At 42.1% G+C, this 21,067-nt stretch overlaps 1 protein-coding gene and 1 long non-coding RNA gene across 2 annotated transcripts; both read left to right on the top strand.

The window, feature by feature from the left end:
- Window positions 1–11,556: 11,556 nt before the first annotated feature.
- Window positions 11,557–14,014, top strand: LOC121989685. Its single transcript, XR_006114303.1, has 2 exons — window positions 11,557–11,790; window positions 13,614–14,014. It is a non-coding gene; the product is annotated as an uncharacterized LOC121989685 (long non-coding RNA).
- Window positions 14,015–17,030: 3,016 nt separating this feature from the next.
- LOC121991588 lies at window positions 17,031–17,510 on the top strand. The gene has a single exon (XM_042545575.1). It carries the CDS (start codon window positions 17,031–17,033, stop codon window positions 17,508–17,510), a length of 480 nt encoding a protein of 159 aa, XP_042401509.1.
- Window positions 17,511–21,067: the final 3,557 nt, after the last annotated feature.

The following is a 21,067-nucleotide window of genomic DNA, read 5'->3' as shown; positions in this document are numbered from 1 at the left end:
GCTCCACTGTTCAAGCTCTTTTTGTAAGTTCTTGCCTGCGCTATTACCATTTAAATTAAAAGTTAGTGTACTTGTAATTTAAATTAAACTTTTTTTAATGCATGAAATAATATACGAAACGTATGTTATTCTTATTTTACTTGTAGCAAATTATAAATAATTTAAAATTATATAAAAAAATATAAATTATTATATATTTTTATGTACTTAATAAAAAAAATAAAAAAAATAAATTTATAATTAAGTTTTAAATAAGTTAATTTATTTATAAATTATTTATGATTGCTAAAAAATAATCAAATTTTACTATTGAACAAAATAAATGTGTTTAACGGCGCCCCATCATCCCTCTTAAGGAGCCATCTGGCTCAGCCTCCTCCGATATGCCACTAAACAGGCACAAGAGGCGTCGAGCAAATCCTATATCGCGCTCCGCAACTTCAAGAGCGCAGTTGGCCGAGTGGGTCGAAACTTCGACTCCAATTCCGGTTCAACAAATGGTGGCGTTCGTGCCGTCTGACTGAACGCCTTCCCTGGCCGATCTACCACAGGGAGCTCTTGTCGCGCCGCCAGTTGTCTTCATGCCACCGCCTTCGAAGCCCTCGAAGGTTCAGAAGTCACGCATCCGTCCGACGACCGTGTCTTACCCCTCGAGTCGGGCGACCTCGGCACAATCGGCCCCGAGTGGCTAGCGCCATATCACGGCGATCCTCTATCTACCCACTGAAGAATATAGCGAGCCAAGTGCCGAGTCTCGAGGCCCCGAGCATCAGATAATCATCCAGGGGCCGATCGCCAAGATTTGGGAGGGCGCACGAGCCCGTGCAACGATGATGCCTCCGGACGCACTCACTAGCAGCCACACCCAAATGTCCATTGAAGTAAGTACTTTTAATGTAACTTCACAATTTACCTCTGATCGACGCTCATGAACTCTTTTTTGCTTGTCCGCAGTACTGGATGAAGAGCCTGATCATGTGCCACAGGCTCGCGTTTTTGGAGGAGGAAGTAAAACAACTTAAGGCGTCGAGCGGCCAATCCTCCGCCGCTCAGGAAAAGACAGATGCCAAGGTGGCCAGACTCCAAGCCGCTCTGGAGAAGAGAGACAAATTGCTTGAGGCCGAACGGACCAAGAGCGCCGGGCATGCCACTATGCAGGAGCGGCTCAATAAGTAAGTTACCACCTTAGCTTCGATAAATAAGATTGAGTCGGTGAACGCGCGGAAGAACCGAGCCATGGCCGACCTCGACGAGAAAAATAAAGAGGCCCGAGCCCTCGCCCAAAAGCTCAAGGAGGCCGAAAACTTCCTGATTGTCGAGCGGAACAACCACTCGACCGAAGAAACCGCCCTTCGCGACCAAATTACCTCCAAGGATGCTACGCTGGCCGCCACCAAGGATCATCTAGAGGGCTCCCGAGGGGCCTTGAGGATTTATCAGGATGCTAAGGTGAGTATGTTTGATGCAATGAAGCAAGCTTACATCCGCTTGGACGCATTCTGCGACAAAGTCGTCCACCGGACACTCCGGCTGTTCGATCTGGCAATCGACAGGACAATCAGCCAGCTCCAAGAAGGAGGCCATTTACCAGCTGCTCTGACCAGCGATGTCATCAGCCGGGACAAGCTCACCGCCTCTCTGCCGGACGACACCTTAGACTATATTGAGTGAGGCCGAGCGTTCCTGAGTGAGATTTGTTAGGATCGATGATCGCGGCTAGAGAGGGGGGTGTGAATAGCCGACCACAAATCTTCGTTTCTTTCTACAAGTTGACGTTAGCGCAGCGGAAATAAACAAAAGAAACGACAACGGAGAATAGCAAACCTCAAACTCGTCGATGTAACGAGGTTCGGAGATGATACTCCTACTCCTCGGCGTGTCCGTAAGGTGGACGAAGCCTATCAATCCGTCGGTGGATGAGTCCCCGGAGAACCGGCTAATATATACTCCTTGTGGGTGGAGAAACCTCGCCACAATAACTCTTGCAACAGCAAGATAGAAGTACACAAAATACAAAGAAGCACAAGACAATATGAATGTAAAACAAACACGCTTGCCTTCTCGTCGACTGGTTGAAGCAGCAACTTCACGAGACGCCTACAGCAGCAGGAACCCAGTCGAAGAAGCTCACACGAAGCTTCGGAACTCAACAAAGCTCAAGAGCACAGCAGCAGCTCAGTAGGAAGAAGAGCAAGAAGAAAAAGAAGAAGTAGAGGCTCGATCTCCTTTTATAACCTGCAGAAGACAGCGAAGAAGACTAGCCGTTGTGTCGCAACGGCTAGGACCTGGACCGATCAGGCTCCACCCTGATCGGTCCAGAGCCTCTCTGATCGGTCATGGGGACCGATCAGGCCCTATGTTGATCGGTCCCCAGACTGATTAGCACACTTCGCAGAGAGTTGCCCAACTCTCTGATCGTCTCCTGATCGGTCTGTGGACCGATCAGGGTGCATGTGGATCGGTCCACAGACCGATCCCCTCCTTTTCTCTTTGCCTTCTGTTCGCTTTCTGATCGGTCTGCAGACCGATCAGAAGAACCTCAGTAAGCCACTCATCGTTATCTAATCGGTCACCAGACCGATCAGATACCCAGCGTATCGCTGGATCGATCCAGAGCTTGGTTTTTGCCCAAACCAAGTTCCAAGTTTTCCAAACCAATATCTGGTCAACCTTGACCTATTGGTATCTCATGCTTAGCATATGGTCACTCCCTTGACCTGCTAAGACTCCCCACCAAGTGTCCGATCAATCCCTTTGACCCACTTGGACTTTTCTCTTCGTGTCAAGTATCCGGTCACTCCCTTGACCTACTTGACCTTCTCAACACCAGATGTCCGATCACCCTTGATCCATCTGGATTTTCCCTTGCCCGGCTTCACTCACCAGGACTTTCACCTAGCTTCACTCACTAGGGTTTTCACCTGGCTTCACTCACCAGGATTTCCAATCTGCCCGACTTCACTCACCAGGACTTTCCAACTGCCTGGCTTCACTCACCAGGACTTTCCAACTGTCTGGCTTCACTCACCAGGACTTTCCCACTGCCTGGCTTCACTCACCAGGACTTTCACTTTCACCTAGCTTCACTCACTAGGATTTTCACCTGACTTCACTCACCATGATTTCCCGACTGCCTGGCTTCACTCACCAGGACTTTCCGAACTGCCTGGTTTCACTTACCAGGACTTTCCGAACTGCCTAACATCCCAGTTAGGACTTCCCAGTCAAGTATCTGGTCAACCTTGACCTACTTGACTCTTCTTCATTCAACCTGATCAGACCCTGATCAGTATCTCTCCGCATGGACAACTGCACCTGCATTGTCCATGTCTACACGTCTTTCTGTATTGTCAAACATCGAAACCATGACCAAGGTTTACTCTTGGTCAACTAGGTCAACCTTGACCTATTGGAAATTGCACCAACAATCTCCCTCTTTTTGATGTTTGACAATACCTTTAAGTTAGGCTAATCCAATAGCCTCAACTTTCCTCATGCCACTAGGTAATGAAACATAAGTTACAATCTTACATTCTCCTTCTAAGAAGGCAACCTCCTTCTTAGATAATGAAGGCCTAACTTAAACCCTTCATTCTCCCCCTATTGACACACATCAACAAACTCTCCCCCTGAAGAGTAAGTTATCGTTGTTCACAACTTCACTCGTCGTGATCAACAAACTCTCCCACTAACTCCAATGTTCTTCCTTGAACATTCTCTAGACATTCTGTTGGAGTGTATACTGAAAGCCTAAGCTTTGTAAAACATTCATTATGAATAAAGAATCACATTTGGTCAAATTGTCTACATTTGTTTGTAGTTGTTCATATAATTTATATTGTAAATAACATAGTATGTGGTGTCACATGCAGAAGATGATGTTATCAGTACCTTATAAATTATAAACAGTAGCTCACGACTAAAATGGAAAGGAACAAACCATTAGAAGGTCGTAGTGTAATTAGGTATTAGTTTATCTTGACTATATAATTACACTAGTACACTCAGAGTGTATTGAGTAGGACCATTAGAGGTCGTTTCTTTTATACTGACTTTATAAAGGAACAAAGACCTCAGTTATTATGGAAGTGTGTGCTCTTAATCCTAATATAATAACAAGCACATATGTTTGATATTTATTTCTTTAATTTATCAATGGGTGAGATTTAGTTCGATGAATCAATAAACCCGATAAGTTGGGAAATGGTATCACTTATAGTGTGTGTTGTTGATTATAGAAGGAAGCGTGTCCTAGAGTTACTAGGTTGATAATGTCCTCAAGAGGAGCTCATAAAGATTGTCATGTTAAACCCTGCAGGTGGACTTAGTCCGACATGATAATAAGGTTGAGTGGTACTACTCTTGGACTTAGATATTAATTAAATGAGTTGTCAGTAACTCACTTAATTAGTGGACATTCGATATCTTAAACACAGGGAGACTAACACACTCATAATAAGAAGGAGCCCAAAAATATAATTTGGGATTGGTGAGGTAGTTCAATGATAGTTCTCTAGTGGAATGAATTATCATTGATAAAATTAAGTTGTGTTCGGGGCGAACACGGGATGCTTAATTTTATCGGGAGACCAAAACCAATTCCTCCTCTCGGTCCCTATCGTAGCCTCTTATTTGTAGAGTTCTATACCCACCTATACCCACCTTCTATACCCACCCAATAGGGGCCGACCAAAGCTAGCTTGGGAATAAGCTAGGGCCGGCCTAGGTATGAATTTGGGTGGCCGGCCCTAGCTTGAACCCAAGCTAGTGGGGGCCGGCCAAATTAAATTAAAAAGGAATTTTAATTTTAATTTTTATTATGTGGAAGAAATAATATATTAAAGAGAATTTAAATTAAAATATCTCTCTTATAAAAGATCTACAAAAGATTAAAGAAAGAGATTAGATCTCTTTCCTTATTTGTAGATTGGTGAGATATTTTATTTTCGCTTTAAAATTATTCACATGTTGATAAAATTAAAATTATAGAAATTTCCTTTTATCAACCATGAAGAGATTTTTAAAAAGAAATTTTATTTTTTAAAATTTCCGAAAATAAATTAGGAAGTTTTAATTGTTCATTGAAACTTGTCCAATTTGTTCTCCAATGATGTGGCCGGCCAATGTAGATTTAATTGGGAAATTTTATTTTATTTTTCTCAATTAAATCCTGTCAAGGAAATTGAGGAAATTTTATTGTAATTAAATTTCCTAATTTGCCTAGGCCAAGGAATATAAAAGAAGGGGTGAGGGTGCCTTCATGAGACACAACCTCTATTATTTTCTCTCCCTCTTTTCCTTGGTGTTGTGGCCGGCCATCATCTCTTCTCTTCTTCCTCTTTGTGGTGGCCGAAACTCTCTATTGCTTGGAGCTCTTGTGGAGGCCGGATACTACTTGGAGAAGAAGAAGAAGAAGAAGGAGAGGAAGCTTGCATCTCTTAGAGCTTGGTTGGTGTTTTTCTTCTTCCTTGGTGAAGCTTTCTTGTTTTGGCCGAACCTAGCTAGGAGGAGAAGAAGGTGTTTGGTGGTTTCTCATCTCGGAAGATCGTTGCCCACACAACGTCCGAGGTTAGAAGAGGAATACGGTAGAAGATCAATATGTTTCTCTACAAGGTATAACTAGTAATTTTTCTTTCCGCATCATGCTAGTTATTTATGGAAATAATACCAAATACAAGAGGCTTACGTTCTAGAATTTCGAATATATTTTTCGATGTTGTGTTCTTTTGTTTTTTCTTTTCCTTGTGATTTGATTGTTCTCTTTGGTTAACCTAAAGTTATTTTAGGAAATTAAATATTAGCTTTCTATAAAAGGTTTTGTCTAGTCGGTGGTGGTTGCTCCCATATCCAAGAAGGCCATGTGCCTCGCCACGTCAGTACTGGGAACCAATTATGGAAATTAATATTTAATGGAATTAATAACTTAAGGAGACTTGGGTCGAACGTGTTAAGTTCCGCAGAAGATCCAAGTCAAAACCTAAAAGAACAAATAGATTAAGTTTTGGATCAAACGTGTTAAGTTCCGCAGGCGATCCAAAATTTAATTTAAAAGAACACATGGTAGCTAGGAAAAGGTTCAGACCTTTGTACAAAATTTTTGTACAGTGGAACCTATAGGTTTTCCGAGTAACAACCAACACATTCTTCCCCTTTTTGACACACATCAAAAGGAGTGAATCAAAGTCAAGAGTTTCTTCCTAATGAAAGTCCCATACCTTTCATTGAAACTCTTAATTTCCCCCTTGATACTAAGTTCACCAATCAACTTAGTGATAATCCCATATCACTCATCCTCAAAAATTTCGACGAGTAAAAACTCCCCCTAAAAGTCTACTCCTCCTTGACTAATAGGTAACACTCCCCCTAAAGGTCAACTCCCCCTTGACCATTGCACCAACAATGTCTTGGAGAGTCTCAAACCTTTAGAAATCCAAAACACCAACTCCCAGCTGAAATTTCAGACAAAACAGTCGAAATTCAGCAGGTTGGCACGCGCTGATCGGTCACCTGACCGATCAGACCTTCCCTGGATCGGTCACAGTGACCGATCCACACAGACCTGGACCGATCAGGGAACCTCCTGATCGGTCCACAACTCTGATTTCTGATTTCTGAATTTTTCTTCTCCCGAAATTCAGAAACCTCTAGAAAATCACAGAAAATTTGAAAAATTGTGAAATTTTGAGGATACATTCCTCATAACATATACTATCATGGAAAAATAGTTTTGTATGAAAATAACTTCCATTTTTCAATCTTGATACAAAGTTCAAAAGTCTTTGAAATAGCTCAAAGGTAACTTATCTTTGTATCAACTTGTTCAATGATGAATGCTATTACAAGAAAAGCTTCATCAAGGTTTTTCAAATCAATTTTGAAATGATTTTAAACCATTTAATTTAGGACCACAATCTTTGGGCTAAATGTACATGACTTGTACATAAGCTTTCCCTATGATCCCCAATTAAAATTAGGCTCATTTAGGTACAAGAACTATGCACCTTGATCCTAACTCATGATCATAATATCTCACACACATCTAAGGTGTATCAAACACATCCAAGTCAATTTTGATGTGAGATATGGGTTTAGGTTAGCTTATTCTAAGTTCTCATGCATTTTTCTAAACAACAATTTGATCTCCATATCAAATTGTGTTTCTTATCCTTATATCAATTTCATTGATTATAAATGCAAGAAATGATGACATGACATATAATGATATCATAAATGAAACATGTGCCAATGTCATGATGTCATGGCATAAAGTATGAAACTTAAATAAAGCATGACATTTAAATTAACCTAAGCATTATCATAACATTTTAAATGATCATAAAATAAATATGATGTCATGACATAGCATATGGCAAATAACATGTAATGGTATAGAAAATACCTAATTCTAGTCTTAGTTGCTATTTTTGATAATTTTGATCATTTTACCATAAATTCTATATTCCTAAGTGTATTAGACCTAAAATCATATCCTCAAGACTTTTAGATCACTATGTGCCAATTAGATTGACTCTAGAAAACTCCTCAAATTTGATTGGCACATTCTAATCACCTTAGGAATAATTCTTAATTTCATTTTCAAGGCTTGATTATACCTTGAAAAATCCTAAAGTGCCACATTTTGCCATGATTAGGTTAACTACCTATTCAAGTAAGGTTGGCATACCCTAAACCATCTAGCGTGATGAAATCATGCTCCTAGGAACCCAATACCTATTGGAGCTCATTGGGTTCACTAAATATTCACTAGGGATGACTTCCCTAGCAACCCTTCTAATGACCCTCCTAGGCTTTAAAGCCTTGGTCATTTGAGACTCATCAAGATCAACTCTAGGGATGACTCCCCTTGTGACCTTGGTGATGGTCTTTCTAGCCCTAGATTTTGTTCCATAATCGAATGGAACATTATGATAAGTGGGCTTGACCACTTGGGACTTAGGTTTGTGACCCAAACCTTTCTTGTCCTTGGACATTGGTTTTTGACCCTTAAACCCTAGAGATGACTTCTCCAAGTTCTTAAGAGCCTTTTCCAAAGTATCAAGTCTTGACCTCAAGACTTGATTCTCCTTCTCTAATACCTCAATTTTTAATTTTTCATTTTTCTTTGAGGTATTCCTAGGCATGTGTCTAGTTGTTTTGGGATTTCTACCTAAGTTCTCCTTAGCCTTAGATGAGTTAATTCTAGGGTTAGCATTTCTAGAATTGTCCTTACCTAGGCTAACATGTTTGGCACCTAAGCATGTGTATCGATTTCTATTGTTATCATGCCTATCATTATTAGCAATTGCAATCAAACTACTAGCATGCATCTTACTAGTATTGCAATAATGAGCCTTAAAGGTTACCTTAGGGTTTGCCTTAGCTCCCCCTATCGATGTGCTTGGTTTCTTGTCCTTGTGAGGTTGCCTCCCCCTCGGACATTGGCTCCGATAATGTCCCCTTCGCTTGCATTGGAAACACATCACGTGCTCCTTGCTCTTGCGTATCGGGACTCCGGCTTCCTTGATCTTTGGCGCCGGTGGAGTCTTCCTAACCCTCTTTGGACATTTACTCTTGTAATGTCCAAATTCCCTACACTCAAAGCATAATATATACAATTTATTTGAAATTGAAATGCTTGAGTTACCTAGGTTTGAGAGTGGATGAGAGCTCTCTTCTTCATCCCTTCCGGAGGTAGACGCTTCTTCTTCTTGCTCCGAACTTGAAGAAGAACTCTTCTCCTCTTCTTCTTTAGATGTTAAGTGACCCTCAACTTCTAAATCCATTCCTCCATGAAATGAGCTCCTTGGCTCACTTGACTCCTCTTCATGACTTGAAGTGGAGTTCTCCTCATGGAGCTTTGCCAAGTTATTCCACAACTCCTTGGCATCGTTATATCCACCTATCCTACACAAAACATCATTAGGTAAAGAAAATTCAATGATTTTCGTTACCACATCGTTGATGGTTGATTGGTGGATTTGCTCATTCGTCCACCTCTTCTTCTTGAGAGGTTTTCCTTCTTCATCCTCCGGAGGAGTGAAACCTACTTGCACACACCTCCAATTCTCAAGATTAGTCATAAGAAAATATTTCATTCTTACCTTCCAAAACGTGAAGTCGTCACGATCGTAGAAGGGTGGAATCGTGACGTCCTCTCCGAGTTGATCCATCTCTAGCTTATGCTCCCTCGGGTGTAAATCCGACGAAGAGCGACCTCGCTCTGATACCACTTGTTAGGATCGATGATCGCGGCTAGAGAGGGGGGTGTGAATAGCCGACCACAAATCTTCGTTTCTTTCTACAAGTTGACGTTAGCGCAGCGGAAATAAACAAAAGAAACGACAACGGAGAATAGCAAACCTCAAACTCGTCGATGTAACGAGGTTCGGAGATGATACTCCTACTCCTCGGCATGTCCGTAAGGTGGACGAAGCCTATCAATCCGTCGGTGGATGAGTCCTCGGAGAACCGGCTAATATATACTCCTTGTGGGTGGAGAAACCTCGCCACAATAACTCTTGCAACAGCAAGATAGAAGTACACAAAATACAAAGAAGCACAAGACAATATGAATGTAAAACAAACACGCTTGCCTTCTCGTCATCGTTGGTGAAGCGGCAACTTCACGGCGCCTGCAGCGAGACCAGTCGAAGAAGCTCACACGAAGCTTCGGAACTCAACAAAGCTCAAGAGCACAGCAGCAGCTCAGTAGGAAGAAGAGCAAGAAGAAAAAGAAGAAGTAGATGCTCGATCTCCTTTTATAACCTGCAGAAGACAGCGAAGAAGACTAGCCGTTGTGTCACAACGGCTAGGACCTGGACCGATCAGGCTCCACCCTGATCGGTCCAGAGCCTCTCTGATCGGTCATGGGGACCGATCAGGCCCTATGCTGATCGGTCCCCAGACCCGATCAGCACACTTCGCAGAGAGTTGCCCAACTCTCTGATCGTCTCCTGATCGGTCTGTGGACCGATCAGGGTGCATGTGGATCGATCCACAGACCGATCCCCTCCTTTTCTCTTTGCCTTCTGTTCGCTTTCTGATCGGTCTGCAGACCGATCAGAAGAACCTCAGTAAGCCACTCATCGTTATCTGATCGGTCACCAGACCGATCAGACACCCAGCGTATCGCTGGATCGATCCACTGATCGATCCAGAGCTTGGTTTTTGCCCAAACCAAGTTCCAAGTTTTCCAAACCAATATCCGGTCAACCTTGACCTATTGGTATCTCATGCTTAGCATCTGGTCACTCCCTTGACCTGCTAAGACTCCCCACCAAGTGTCCGGTCAATCCCTTTGACCCACTTGGACTTTTCTCTTCGTGTCAAGTATCCGGTCACTCCCTTGACCTACTTGACCTTCTCAACACCAGATGTCCGATCACCCTTGATCCATCTGGATTTTCCCTTGCCCGGCTTCACTCACCAGGACTTTCACCTAGCTTCACTCACTAGGGTTTTCACATGGCTTCACTCACCAGGATTTCCAATCTGCCCGGCTTCACTCACCAGGACTTTCCAACTGCCTGGCTTCACTCACCAGGACTTTCCCACTGCCTGGCTTCACTCACCAGGACTTCCACTTTCACCTAGCTTCACTCACTAGGATTTTCACCTGGCTTCACTCACCATGATTTCCCGACTGCCTGGCTTCACTCACCAGGACTTTCCGAACTGCCTGGTTTCACTTACCAGGACTTTCCGAATTGCCTGGTTTCACTTACCAGGACTTTCCGAACTGTTTGGTTTCACTTACCAGGACTTTCCGAACTGCCTAACATCCCAGTTAGGACTTCCCAGTCAAGTATCTGGTCAACCTTGACCTACTTGACTCTTCTTCATTCAACCTGATCAGACCTTGATCAGTATCTCTTCGCATGGACAACTGCACCTGCATTGTCCATGTCTACACGTCTTTCTGTATTGTCAAACATCGAAACCATGACCAAGGTTTACTCTTGGTCAACTAGGTCAACCTTGACCTATTGGAAATTGCACCAACAAGATTGAGCGTTCTTGTAGAATGCAAAATTTTTAGTTTAAATGCATACTCGTCCGTTCGGATGAGCTTTACCTCTTTGCATGTTTTTCGACTCCTTTTGATTATTTGTAAAAGCTCTTGGCCTCATTGATAATTTTTTTATCAGCCGATCAACCCCTCTGGTATTCAGGGTCCATGATTCCGCGATCTCCCTCTCGGCCTTGGGAGTATTTTAAAGAATAACGTCGAACGATCGCTATATTCTGAAGACTTCAAGCTTTTGAGTAGCTTGGGTTCATGGTCGGCTGGCTGTACATCAATGCTCACCCACTCACTAAGCTTTCGAAGACTACTCAACCCCGAATAGGGGAGACAAGGTGTAAGGCCCGACTTTAAAAAAAATAAAAATAAAATAAGGGGGAGCATGATAATAAGCTCTTTATTTACTCAAGGGGGGGCTAATTTGCTAATAACCAACTAATGGACACATGGGTTCGGCCCAATTGGTGAGGACTAGGCCTAACCCTAGGGTTTAGTTCTTATAAGAGGGGTGGTGAAGAAGAAACAAAAAAGAAGAAAAGAGGAAGGAGGGCTCTCGGCGGAAGAAAAGAAAGGGGGAGGGAGAAGTCTCGGCAGGAGAAAAGAAAGGGGGAGGGAGAGCTCTTGGCTTTGACCTTGGAAGGAACAACGAGGCCAAAGAGATGCCCCACCGCTGCACCTCGTCGTCACCTGCGCCAAAAGCAAGCCTCCGAGCAAGACACCTCTTAAACCCTTTTCTTTTTACTCCTTTAAATCTGTATATGCAGCAGGTTTTCGACCCTTCTTTATACTCCTTTGAATCTGTGTATGCAGCAGGTTTTTGACTTTTCTTTCTACACCTTTGAATCTAAATACGCAGCAGTTTTTCGACTTTTCCTTCTACTCCTTTGAATTTATATATGTGGCAGTTTTTTTATTTTCTTCCCATGCCTTTAAACTTGTATATGCAGCAGGTTTTTGAGAGATTTCTAGGTTATATGTAGCAGATTTTCGAGGGGGATTTGAGGGCTAAGAGCAACAGGTTTTTGAGAGATTTCTGGGTTATACACAGTAGGTTTTCGAGGGGGATTTGAGGGTTAAGAGTAGCAGGTTTTTGAGAGATATCGGGGTCATAAGCAGCAGGTTTTCGAGGGGGATTTGAGGGCTAAGAGTAGCAGATTTTTGGGAGATTTCTGGGTTATACACATCAGGTTTTTGAGGGGGATTTAAAGGCTAAGAGCAGCAGATTTTTGGGAGATTTAAGGATTATACACAACAAGTTTTTGAGGGGGATTTGAGGGTTAAGAGCAACAGGTTTTTGAGATATATCGAGGTCATACGTAGCAGGTTTTTGAGGGAGATTTGAGGGCTAAGAGCAGTAGATTTTTGAAGGGATTTAGGGTATGTGCAGCAAGTTTTGAGGGGGAATTGGGAGCTATAAGCAGCAGATTTTCTGAAGGATTAGTTGAGCTATTTGTGACAAGGTTTGAGAAGTTGTTGAAGGGTGTGTAGCAGATTTTGACGGATGGTTGGTAACTTGATGTTCAAGGAGGTTTAGGAGTGTGGATGTTTATTTAACTTTAAATAGTTAATGATGGTCATATTCATTGAGCTTCATGTAGTTAGTAATATGCATGCTTATTTGAGCCTCATGTAGATTAATGATATGAATATTTAATTAGCTTTATGCAGTAATTGATAATCATGCTTATTTAGCTTTACTTAGTTAATGATATCCATGCTTATCGAGCTCATGTAGTTAATGGTATGATTGTTTAATTAGATTTATATAGAAAATGATAATCATATTTATTTAGCTTCACTTAGTTAATGATATCCATGCTTATCGAGCTTATGTAGTTAATGGTATGATTGTTTAATTAGCTTTATATAGTAAATGATAATCATGTTTATTTAGCTTTATTTAGTTAATGATATCCATGCTTATCGAGCTCATGTAGTTAATGGTATGATTATTTAATTATCTTTATATAGTAAATAATAATCATATTTATTTTGCCTTATTTAGTTAGTGATATCCATGTTTATTGAGCTCATGTAATTAATTATATACATGTTTATGTGAGTCTTATTTAAATGAATGGTATGAATGCTTATTTAATGATGGAAAAAATGAAAAATGACAATGATGATGAGGATTAATGGAAATTCTGTGGGGGTCAAGGCCCTAGAGGGACCCCGTTTACGGGACAAGGCCCCAGAGGGACCCCAATTCCAGATTTCCATATTTGGCCACGGTCCAGTGACGAGAGTTGTTGACGCCCTGCTACCTGGTACCATGGTTAAACAGATTGATCAATCGAACAAAGGATAAAGGATGACTAATGTATCTCTACCTAAGAATGATATACGATAAATACTAAAGGAAAATGCTCCATAATGTAATGATTGAAGGATACTCAAAATAATTAATATTGTGTGATACTCATAATTTAATATTTTATGGAAAAATGCTTATATGCCTGCTTACTTGTATACTTGTCAACAAGTTTCAAGTGAAGGTAGATTTAATGATGCATGCGAGTAGTTAAGGAATTTTGCTGCTATGGTTTGGAGGTGCTGAGTTAAACTCACTAGGTTTGGTTTGTGGCAGGTGTAGAAACAGACGACGTTGGAGGCTTGGACCTTTGACCAGAATGGGTTAGACAGTACACTCCTAAGGACCTTCCGATTCCGCATAAAGAATAAATAAACAACGTTTATGATTTAGAGAGAATAATGTAGTTTCCAATTTAGATCCCCAGGATGTATGACTGGTTTATTAATTACAAATAATTTTCTTATTTATTGGAATGTTATATGATGCGTGGAAAAAAAAAACTTAGGATTGTTTCAGTTGGTATCAGAGCAAGGATCTTATAAGGGATGAGTACTGCCAGTTTCGGGAAGTCCAAGAGCTGAGCTCCAAGTCTATGAGTTATTATCGCTTTGAATTGTATATGCTGAATTTAAATGCTTATATGTTATAAAAGTTAGGCGGTTAAATGTTTCGAACGAGTGTAAGATGGTTACGAGTGGGATTGGATGATATGTGCAGGTATGCCTCCAAGACAGGTCTATTAAAGGCGTAGGATAGATGACCTTGATGGAGGAGAACGTGAGGATGAGAGACATGTCGCGCCTGATCCCCCATCTCCGCTACCAGATGCTGTTACCCATATATTAGAAGGGATGACTCGACTCCTGGAGCGGCATACTAGTAATGCTCATAGGGGACGACAGGAGGACGTGTATGTGCAGTTCAGGAGGATGGACCCTATGGATTTTGCTGGCACTACCAACCCCTTTGTTGCTGAGGGATGGATTCAATCCTTGGAGGTGATATTTCGATACATGGATATGGCTGACACTGTCAGAGTTCGATGTGCCATATATCTACTGAAAGATGATGCTTCTCTATGGTGGGAGGAAGCTGAAAAGGGGGTTAATTAGAATACCCTGACCTGGGAGGAGTTCAAGAGGATCTTCTACGAAAAGTATTTTATCGTTGATGTGAGATCGAGGTTGAAGAGGGAGTTTATGAGTCTCCGACAGGGAGACTTGTCTACTGCTGAGCTTGTCAAGAAGTTCGATAGAGGATGCCATTATGTGCCCCTAATTGCAAATGATGCTACTGAAAAATTAAGGTATTTTTGGATGGTCTCAGGCCTACCATCCGCTAGGACGTTCTGTTGGCCGATCCAACTGAATACCAGGACGCTGTCACTAGAGCCTTCAGAGCTGAGTAGTTCATGAAAGATATCAAGTGGGAAGTGCAGAGGAAGAGACCTCCTCCACAATAGCAACAACAACAGAATAAGAAGTTATATACCGAATCACAGAAAGGACAAGGACAACCGAAGTCTTAAGGGAAAATGAAGCAACAACCACAGGAAGCAACTGCCCCGAAGATAGAGGAAAAGCCATTGTGCAAGGAGTGCAATCGCCAGTACTATGGCCAATGCCTGTGGGGTACCTACAAGTGCTTCAAATGCGGAGGAGATTGACACAAAGCTAAAGAATGTCCAAAGTTGCGAGAACCGGTGACCGGACGAGCATTTGTGATGCATGCCAAGGAAGCAGAGCCAGACACTATGCTTGTCACAGGTAATCCAATTAATTTAATATATTTATTGCCTATCACATAAAATGTTCAGCATGACCGATTTACATGATCTGAGATGGGACCTCCAATAACCAAAATATAGACAAGAAATATAGAGCTCCAAACATAATCAGGACGAAAATTTGATCGATTCGAAATGTTAAGGGGTTAACGGGCAAATTTTTGGTAATTGTTATGCTTAGGTGGGTATAATGGTATTGTTGTCACAGGTAGGATATCCATCGCAGATATACCTACCTATGCTTTGCTGGATTCGGGAGCTACACATTCATTTATATCCGAGGCCTTCGTAGATGATGTGCATAAATATTATGACAGTTTATGCATGCTTTTACGCACATTCGCTTACTTTATACGTACGTATGCTTTGTATGATCGCCTCTTTTGTCATGTATTCATCATATATACTCTTTTGTACGGATATCTATTTTTTGTTTGGTTTTGTGTTGACAGGGATAACTTTTGAAACGAAAACAGCGATTGTCGACGCACCGGAGCAAGCCAGAGAACACGACCGTGCGAACCTTGCACGACCATGTGTCCAAACAGAAGGGAAGATGTGCACGGCCGTACAACCCTTGCACAGTCGTGCAGCCAAACCAGAGGCAGATCAGAACACGGTCGTGCAACCCTGCACAGCCGTGCACTCCATGACCGAGGCCAAGCAGCACACGGTCGTGCAACCCTTACACGACCGTGTCCCCAGGAACCGAGCCCTAGCATCACATGACCATGCCAATTGGCACGGCCGTGCAGCACATCCAGAGCCCAGTTAGGGCACGGTCGTGCCATCCTTGTACGATCGTGCCGCCGCGCCGTGTCCTAGCCTATAAAAGGAGTTTTAACCCCTTTTCCGAGGAGGGGAGGAGCCGGGAGGCGAGCCGTGAAGAGGAGATTCATTCTGGTGTCGTTCTACGCCATCTAGGACATCGATCCAGTGACCTTCCATCACCACCTCAACTCCAGAAGCAAATGATTAGATCCGAAGATCACTCATCGTCATTGGATAAGCATACTTCTTCTTTCTCTCTTCGTTTTTGAGGATTGTATGTTTAGATTCACAATGTCTTCGGGTTCTTCTCTAGCATCAATGGAATAGAGTCTTTGTTCTAGGATGAGGGAGTAATTGTGGATTGGTTTTAATGTAAAACTCATATCACGTTTATATTCATTGGATGATTTTGTTTGCTTTGTTTCGATTGCTCGATCTCTTTGCCGTGTTGATTGATTGTGCAGGAATTGCCAACCTCGTAAAGGGAATACCTTAGATCGTACACCCAAGGGGTCCTAGTGACAGGAGTAACTCGTTCACGGATATCTAGGGTACTTCCTCGAAAGGAGAGGCGACTCCTTCGCAAGGAAGTAAGAGACCAAACCTAGCTTCTTAATTCTATCCTTGATAACATCAGTAAGAGTCGTGTCCTTGCGATCTACCGAGGAGTCCTAGTGACAGGGGTTAACCGTAATAAGATTTCGTAAGGATTGTCTTTGTCTGGTGTTCAAAGATAGTTGTTTTAGCTTCCGGCGAATGCATGTCGATGGACAATGAGTAAAGGATAGTATGAGACACATCAATACCACCACAATGAAACCGAACTCCTAGAACTCTTCATTAACCAGGTTGATTTCCTCTCGTTGCTAGTTCTCATTCCTCGCTTCTCGATCTCTTTTCTTAGATTATTTACAACAATCAATAGTGTATCTAATCCTAAGTGTGTCATCACTAGTGCTTATAACCAGTCCTTGTGTGTTCGACAATCTTTTATTTTACTGGTGACAAATCCGTGCACTTGCGGAATCGTAACAGTAGAGCGACTAGGAATCTTACCAGAAGACAGGGGAATTGGATTTAGAGTCACCGGACCTTCTGGTGAGTAGATGTTATCTACCAAGATAACGAAGGACATGGAGCTTAGACTACAGGAGCATGTGGTTCAGGCAAGTCTCATTGTGTTGCCAATGCCTGAGTTCGACATTATTCTGGGAATGGATTGGTTATCGCAGAATGGAGCTTCGATCGACTTTCGGCGGAGGTCAGTGTCCGTCCGACCACCCCGCGGGGAGCCATTTATTTTTGAGGCAACCAGGAACAAAAAGAGGTTGCACCTCATTTCTTGCATCAGTGCAAGGAAGCTCATGATGAAGGGATGCCAAGGAGTTCTAGCCAATGTTATTTTGATACCTGATGCAGTCGGTCATAAGGTGGAGGATGTCGAAGTTGTCCGAGAATTTCCTAACGTATTTCCTGAGGATGTCTCTGGTATTCCTCCAAAAAGGGAGGTTGAATTTTCCATTGAGCTGATACCAGGTACCGTGCCAATCTCTAAGGCACCGTATCGACTTGCTCCGGCAGAAATGAAAGAACTGAAGGATCATATTCAGTAGTGATCCTGTCGGGAAGCTGAGAAGACGAACCTGTCGGAATGACGTGTCTGGAAGGTTGACCGCATCCCCATGACCCGGTTGATGATCTGTCCGCTGCGTTGACCAAGTCGTCTGAAGTCCTCCTCCGGTCAACTGTACCTGTATCCAGCGACCGGGTTCCCCCGGTCTCTGGTACCTCGGTGCTCGAGGCGAATCCCACAGACATATAAGTAACCGCATAATAGTATAGCAATAAAATGAACAGATACCGAGTACGAGAACTTACCCTGGCCCAGGGGGCGCCCTCGGATGGATGAGTGAGCCGATCGGACCACTGATCGAGTCGTAGCGGCCCTTGGCCGAAGTACAGGGAACAAAAGAGGCTGATCTTTGTTGCTGTGGCTTGCTGGAAAAAAGGAAGGAGAGCGGGCTGTTGTTGCTTCAGCTAAGCTTCTTGCTGGTAAAACAGCAAGATTATAAGAGTTTTTATGCTGGAAGGAGGAGGAGGAAAGAGCTGCTGTTAATGGTTTGTTGTTGACGGTTGAGCTCTTGCTCTTGCTCTAGCTGATTTGCTGGTGTTAGGAGTAGAAGAACAAGAAAGGAAGAAGGGTTGCTCTTGCTGAATTTCTTTTGGTCCCTGTTGGCGGCGGCCCCTCTCCCTCCTGTGCTTGGCCGCCTCCTGCAAAACGCCCCTCTAGTGGCGTGTCACGCTCCGCAAGTGTACGGAAATATCGCAAGTAATATAAAAGATTATCGTATTCACAGGGACTGGAATAAGCACTAGAAATGTCTCAATGCGAATTAGCTAAACAACTATCCAATCGTTTCAAATGCAAAGTGAAGGTAAACAAATCCAATATTATAGATCAACAAACAAGAGTTTAGTATTTTGGGTTATGATAAGGGAGATTCTAGGAGTTTCGGTTTCTTTGTAAGATTTCTTGAATGTAAATGGTTCACCAATTCTTATCCCTCAATTGCCAAACACTTGTAGAAAGTTGTCGGTTCTCTCTTGCAATAGATAACCGGCTAAGGACTGAGAAATGTATCTAAATATGATCAATTAGACGTGAACCTACGTTGTCCTTACACAGAAGCGCACCTATTACTATGCCTTCCTCGGATATCAACATAGAAGCCCACAACTTATTAATCTATCAAGATACAAGAATCTAATCACAAAATCCATCCTACTCTCTTGAATATTCCTATTTCCTCTTCAAGATTATCTCTCAAACGTCCTTACACGGGCTTGCACCTGTCACGTGGATCCCTCGGATGATCGAGTGAGAGTTTATCTTTACAAAGTCCACAAGAAATCCAAACAATCAATCAAGAATGAGAATTAAGCACAAATCACCATTAATCATTCAAGATCTAATTGATACAAGCAAGACAATGTCATTGAAACAAGAAAATGCCAAATCCATAAGAGATTACATCAATCCATCATACAAATACTCCCTTAATCCTAGAATACAAGATCTACTCCATGAATCGAGGAAGAATATCCGAAGAAATGAAGATTACAAGCATTTCCTAAATCCCCAATCCAAGAAACCAAGAAAAGGGGGAAAGAGAAAACTTATCTACGAAGAAGCCTCGTCTTCGGATCCAATCCTCGCTCCGGAGTCGAAATTGTCAAGAACTCCCTTAAAATCGCCCAGAAATCCTCCCGAGAATGGGAGGAAACCACCAAATCTTGCCTTCTCCCAAAGGGGGAGAGATCCCTTTTCAATTCATGAAGGAGGGTTTAAATAGAGGAGGGAATCGGGCGTCACACGGCCCCGTGACACGGGGCCAGGACCCTTCTGCTCTCTAGAAATACTACACGGTCGTGTGGTGCACACGGCCACAGCCTGCTTGGTTTCTGGAAACCTCACACGACCGTGTAGATCCACACGGCCATGTAAGGCTTCTGCTCTGGTTGGCTTCAAATCTTGACACGGCCGTGTGAGGTTCACGCGGCCATGTCATCTTTCTCTTCTGCTGGTGCCAAACCCCACACAGCCCGAGCTCCATACCAATGCAGGGCCGTGTGAGGTACACGGCCTGGTGCTTTCTCCCTTTGTTTCCTCCAAGGCTTGCCCAAAGATATAAATTCTTCACCAAATCGACTCCTGCGTACAGTAAATGCACAAAAAGCAGATCTCCGAACCAAAAGAGTAAATATGCTAAAAGGAAAGCTGGAAGTATACAAATGCATAGATCAAGCATGCTCAAAGTATGTAAATGTACGTAAAAACATGCATAAAAGAGTATATAATCTACGCACATCACACCCCCAGACTTAAACCTTTGCTTGTCCTCAAGCAAAATGTCGCAGTCTAAATTCATATGTTCTACAACACATTCATAAAACCTAGTGCACTTTCCTAACTCTATCAAAAAGTTTCATTAACAAGCATGATCATAGAAACAAGTAAAGTATGGTTCAAGCATAAGAATCTTGTGCACAGTGTAAAAGTAACTCAACACTCTTCAAGATTCAATCCATGTCCTAATCAAGTCGTCATCAAATTTGAATTCCTAATGTTTCCAGTGAAAGACAAGTAACCAGTGATAGGCACTTACTCACCATTCACTTGGTTCATATTTCTCAACTAACCCAAGGTCTCAAAGGTGTGCTCAATCTCAAGGGAAGCTAAGCAGTCATTTCCCCAGTAACCTAACTCGGTCTCAAAGGGGTGACTTGCTAGATTCCACTCATGACAACTGTTTTTTATATCCCTTATTATTATTATTTTTTTTTATAAGTGTTTGCATTGTGCAAAACTTATTCACAAATGTACTTTTTAGCACACAAATGTACTTATTCACAAATATTTTGATTTTTTCCAAATGAGCTTTAATGATTTGAGCCTCATCCAGTAACCAAAATGAAAGTTGAGAAATCACCATGGAAACCAAGTACTAAGCAAACAAGATGAATCATGACTATTTCAATGACATCAACTATTCAAGCATCAAGCACAAGTGTAGTGAAGATAAAATCCTTAAGGTTGAACCAAAACTAAAACTCATCACCATAAGATTCTCAGCTTATTAATGCTTCCCAAGATAGAAAAAAGAACTACACAAAGTTTACTACTAGCATCATTCGAACACCATGAATCAAGACAATAATCGTGCTAACATTTCACTTGAATCCAAGAAAGCATATAAGTGAAGATTGATGTTCTCAAATTTTTTTTTTTTGCCATGATTATTTCAAAAACAAGCAAAATAAAGCAACAAGAACCAACATGAAAAACTAACAAAAACTAAAAACTGAAAATGAAAACCAAACTAAACAGTACATGACACCCCCCCCAGACTTAAACTTTTCATCGTCCCGATGAAATCAATATGGTGGAGGAGGTGGAAAATCAGGAAAATCAGGGAAGAGAAATGCAAAATCTTCAACAAACCATCTAACTTCGTTTCTGAAAAAATTATGATACTCAAGCAATTTATCAATATCATCCTGCACAAATCTCATAAAACCTCTAAGATCTTCCTGAAATTCCATTTTAGCCTTATAAGCATTCATCATTTTAGAAATCTTATCACACAATTCTCTCTCACTCTTAAAACAA

This window comes from Zingiber officinale, chromosome 6B (assembly GCF_018446385.1).
Source record: "Zingiber officinale cultivar Zhangliang chromosome 6B, Zo_v1.1, whole genome shotgun sequence".
NCBI lineage: Eukaryota > Viridiplantae > Streptophyta > Magnoliopsida > Zingiberales > Zingiberaceae > Zingiber > Zingiber officinale.
This window is presented reverse-complemented; position numbering and strand designations above follow the sequence as displayed.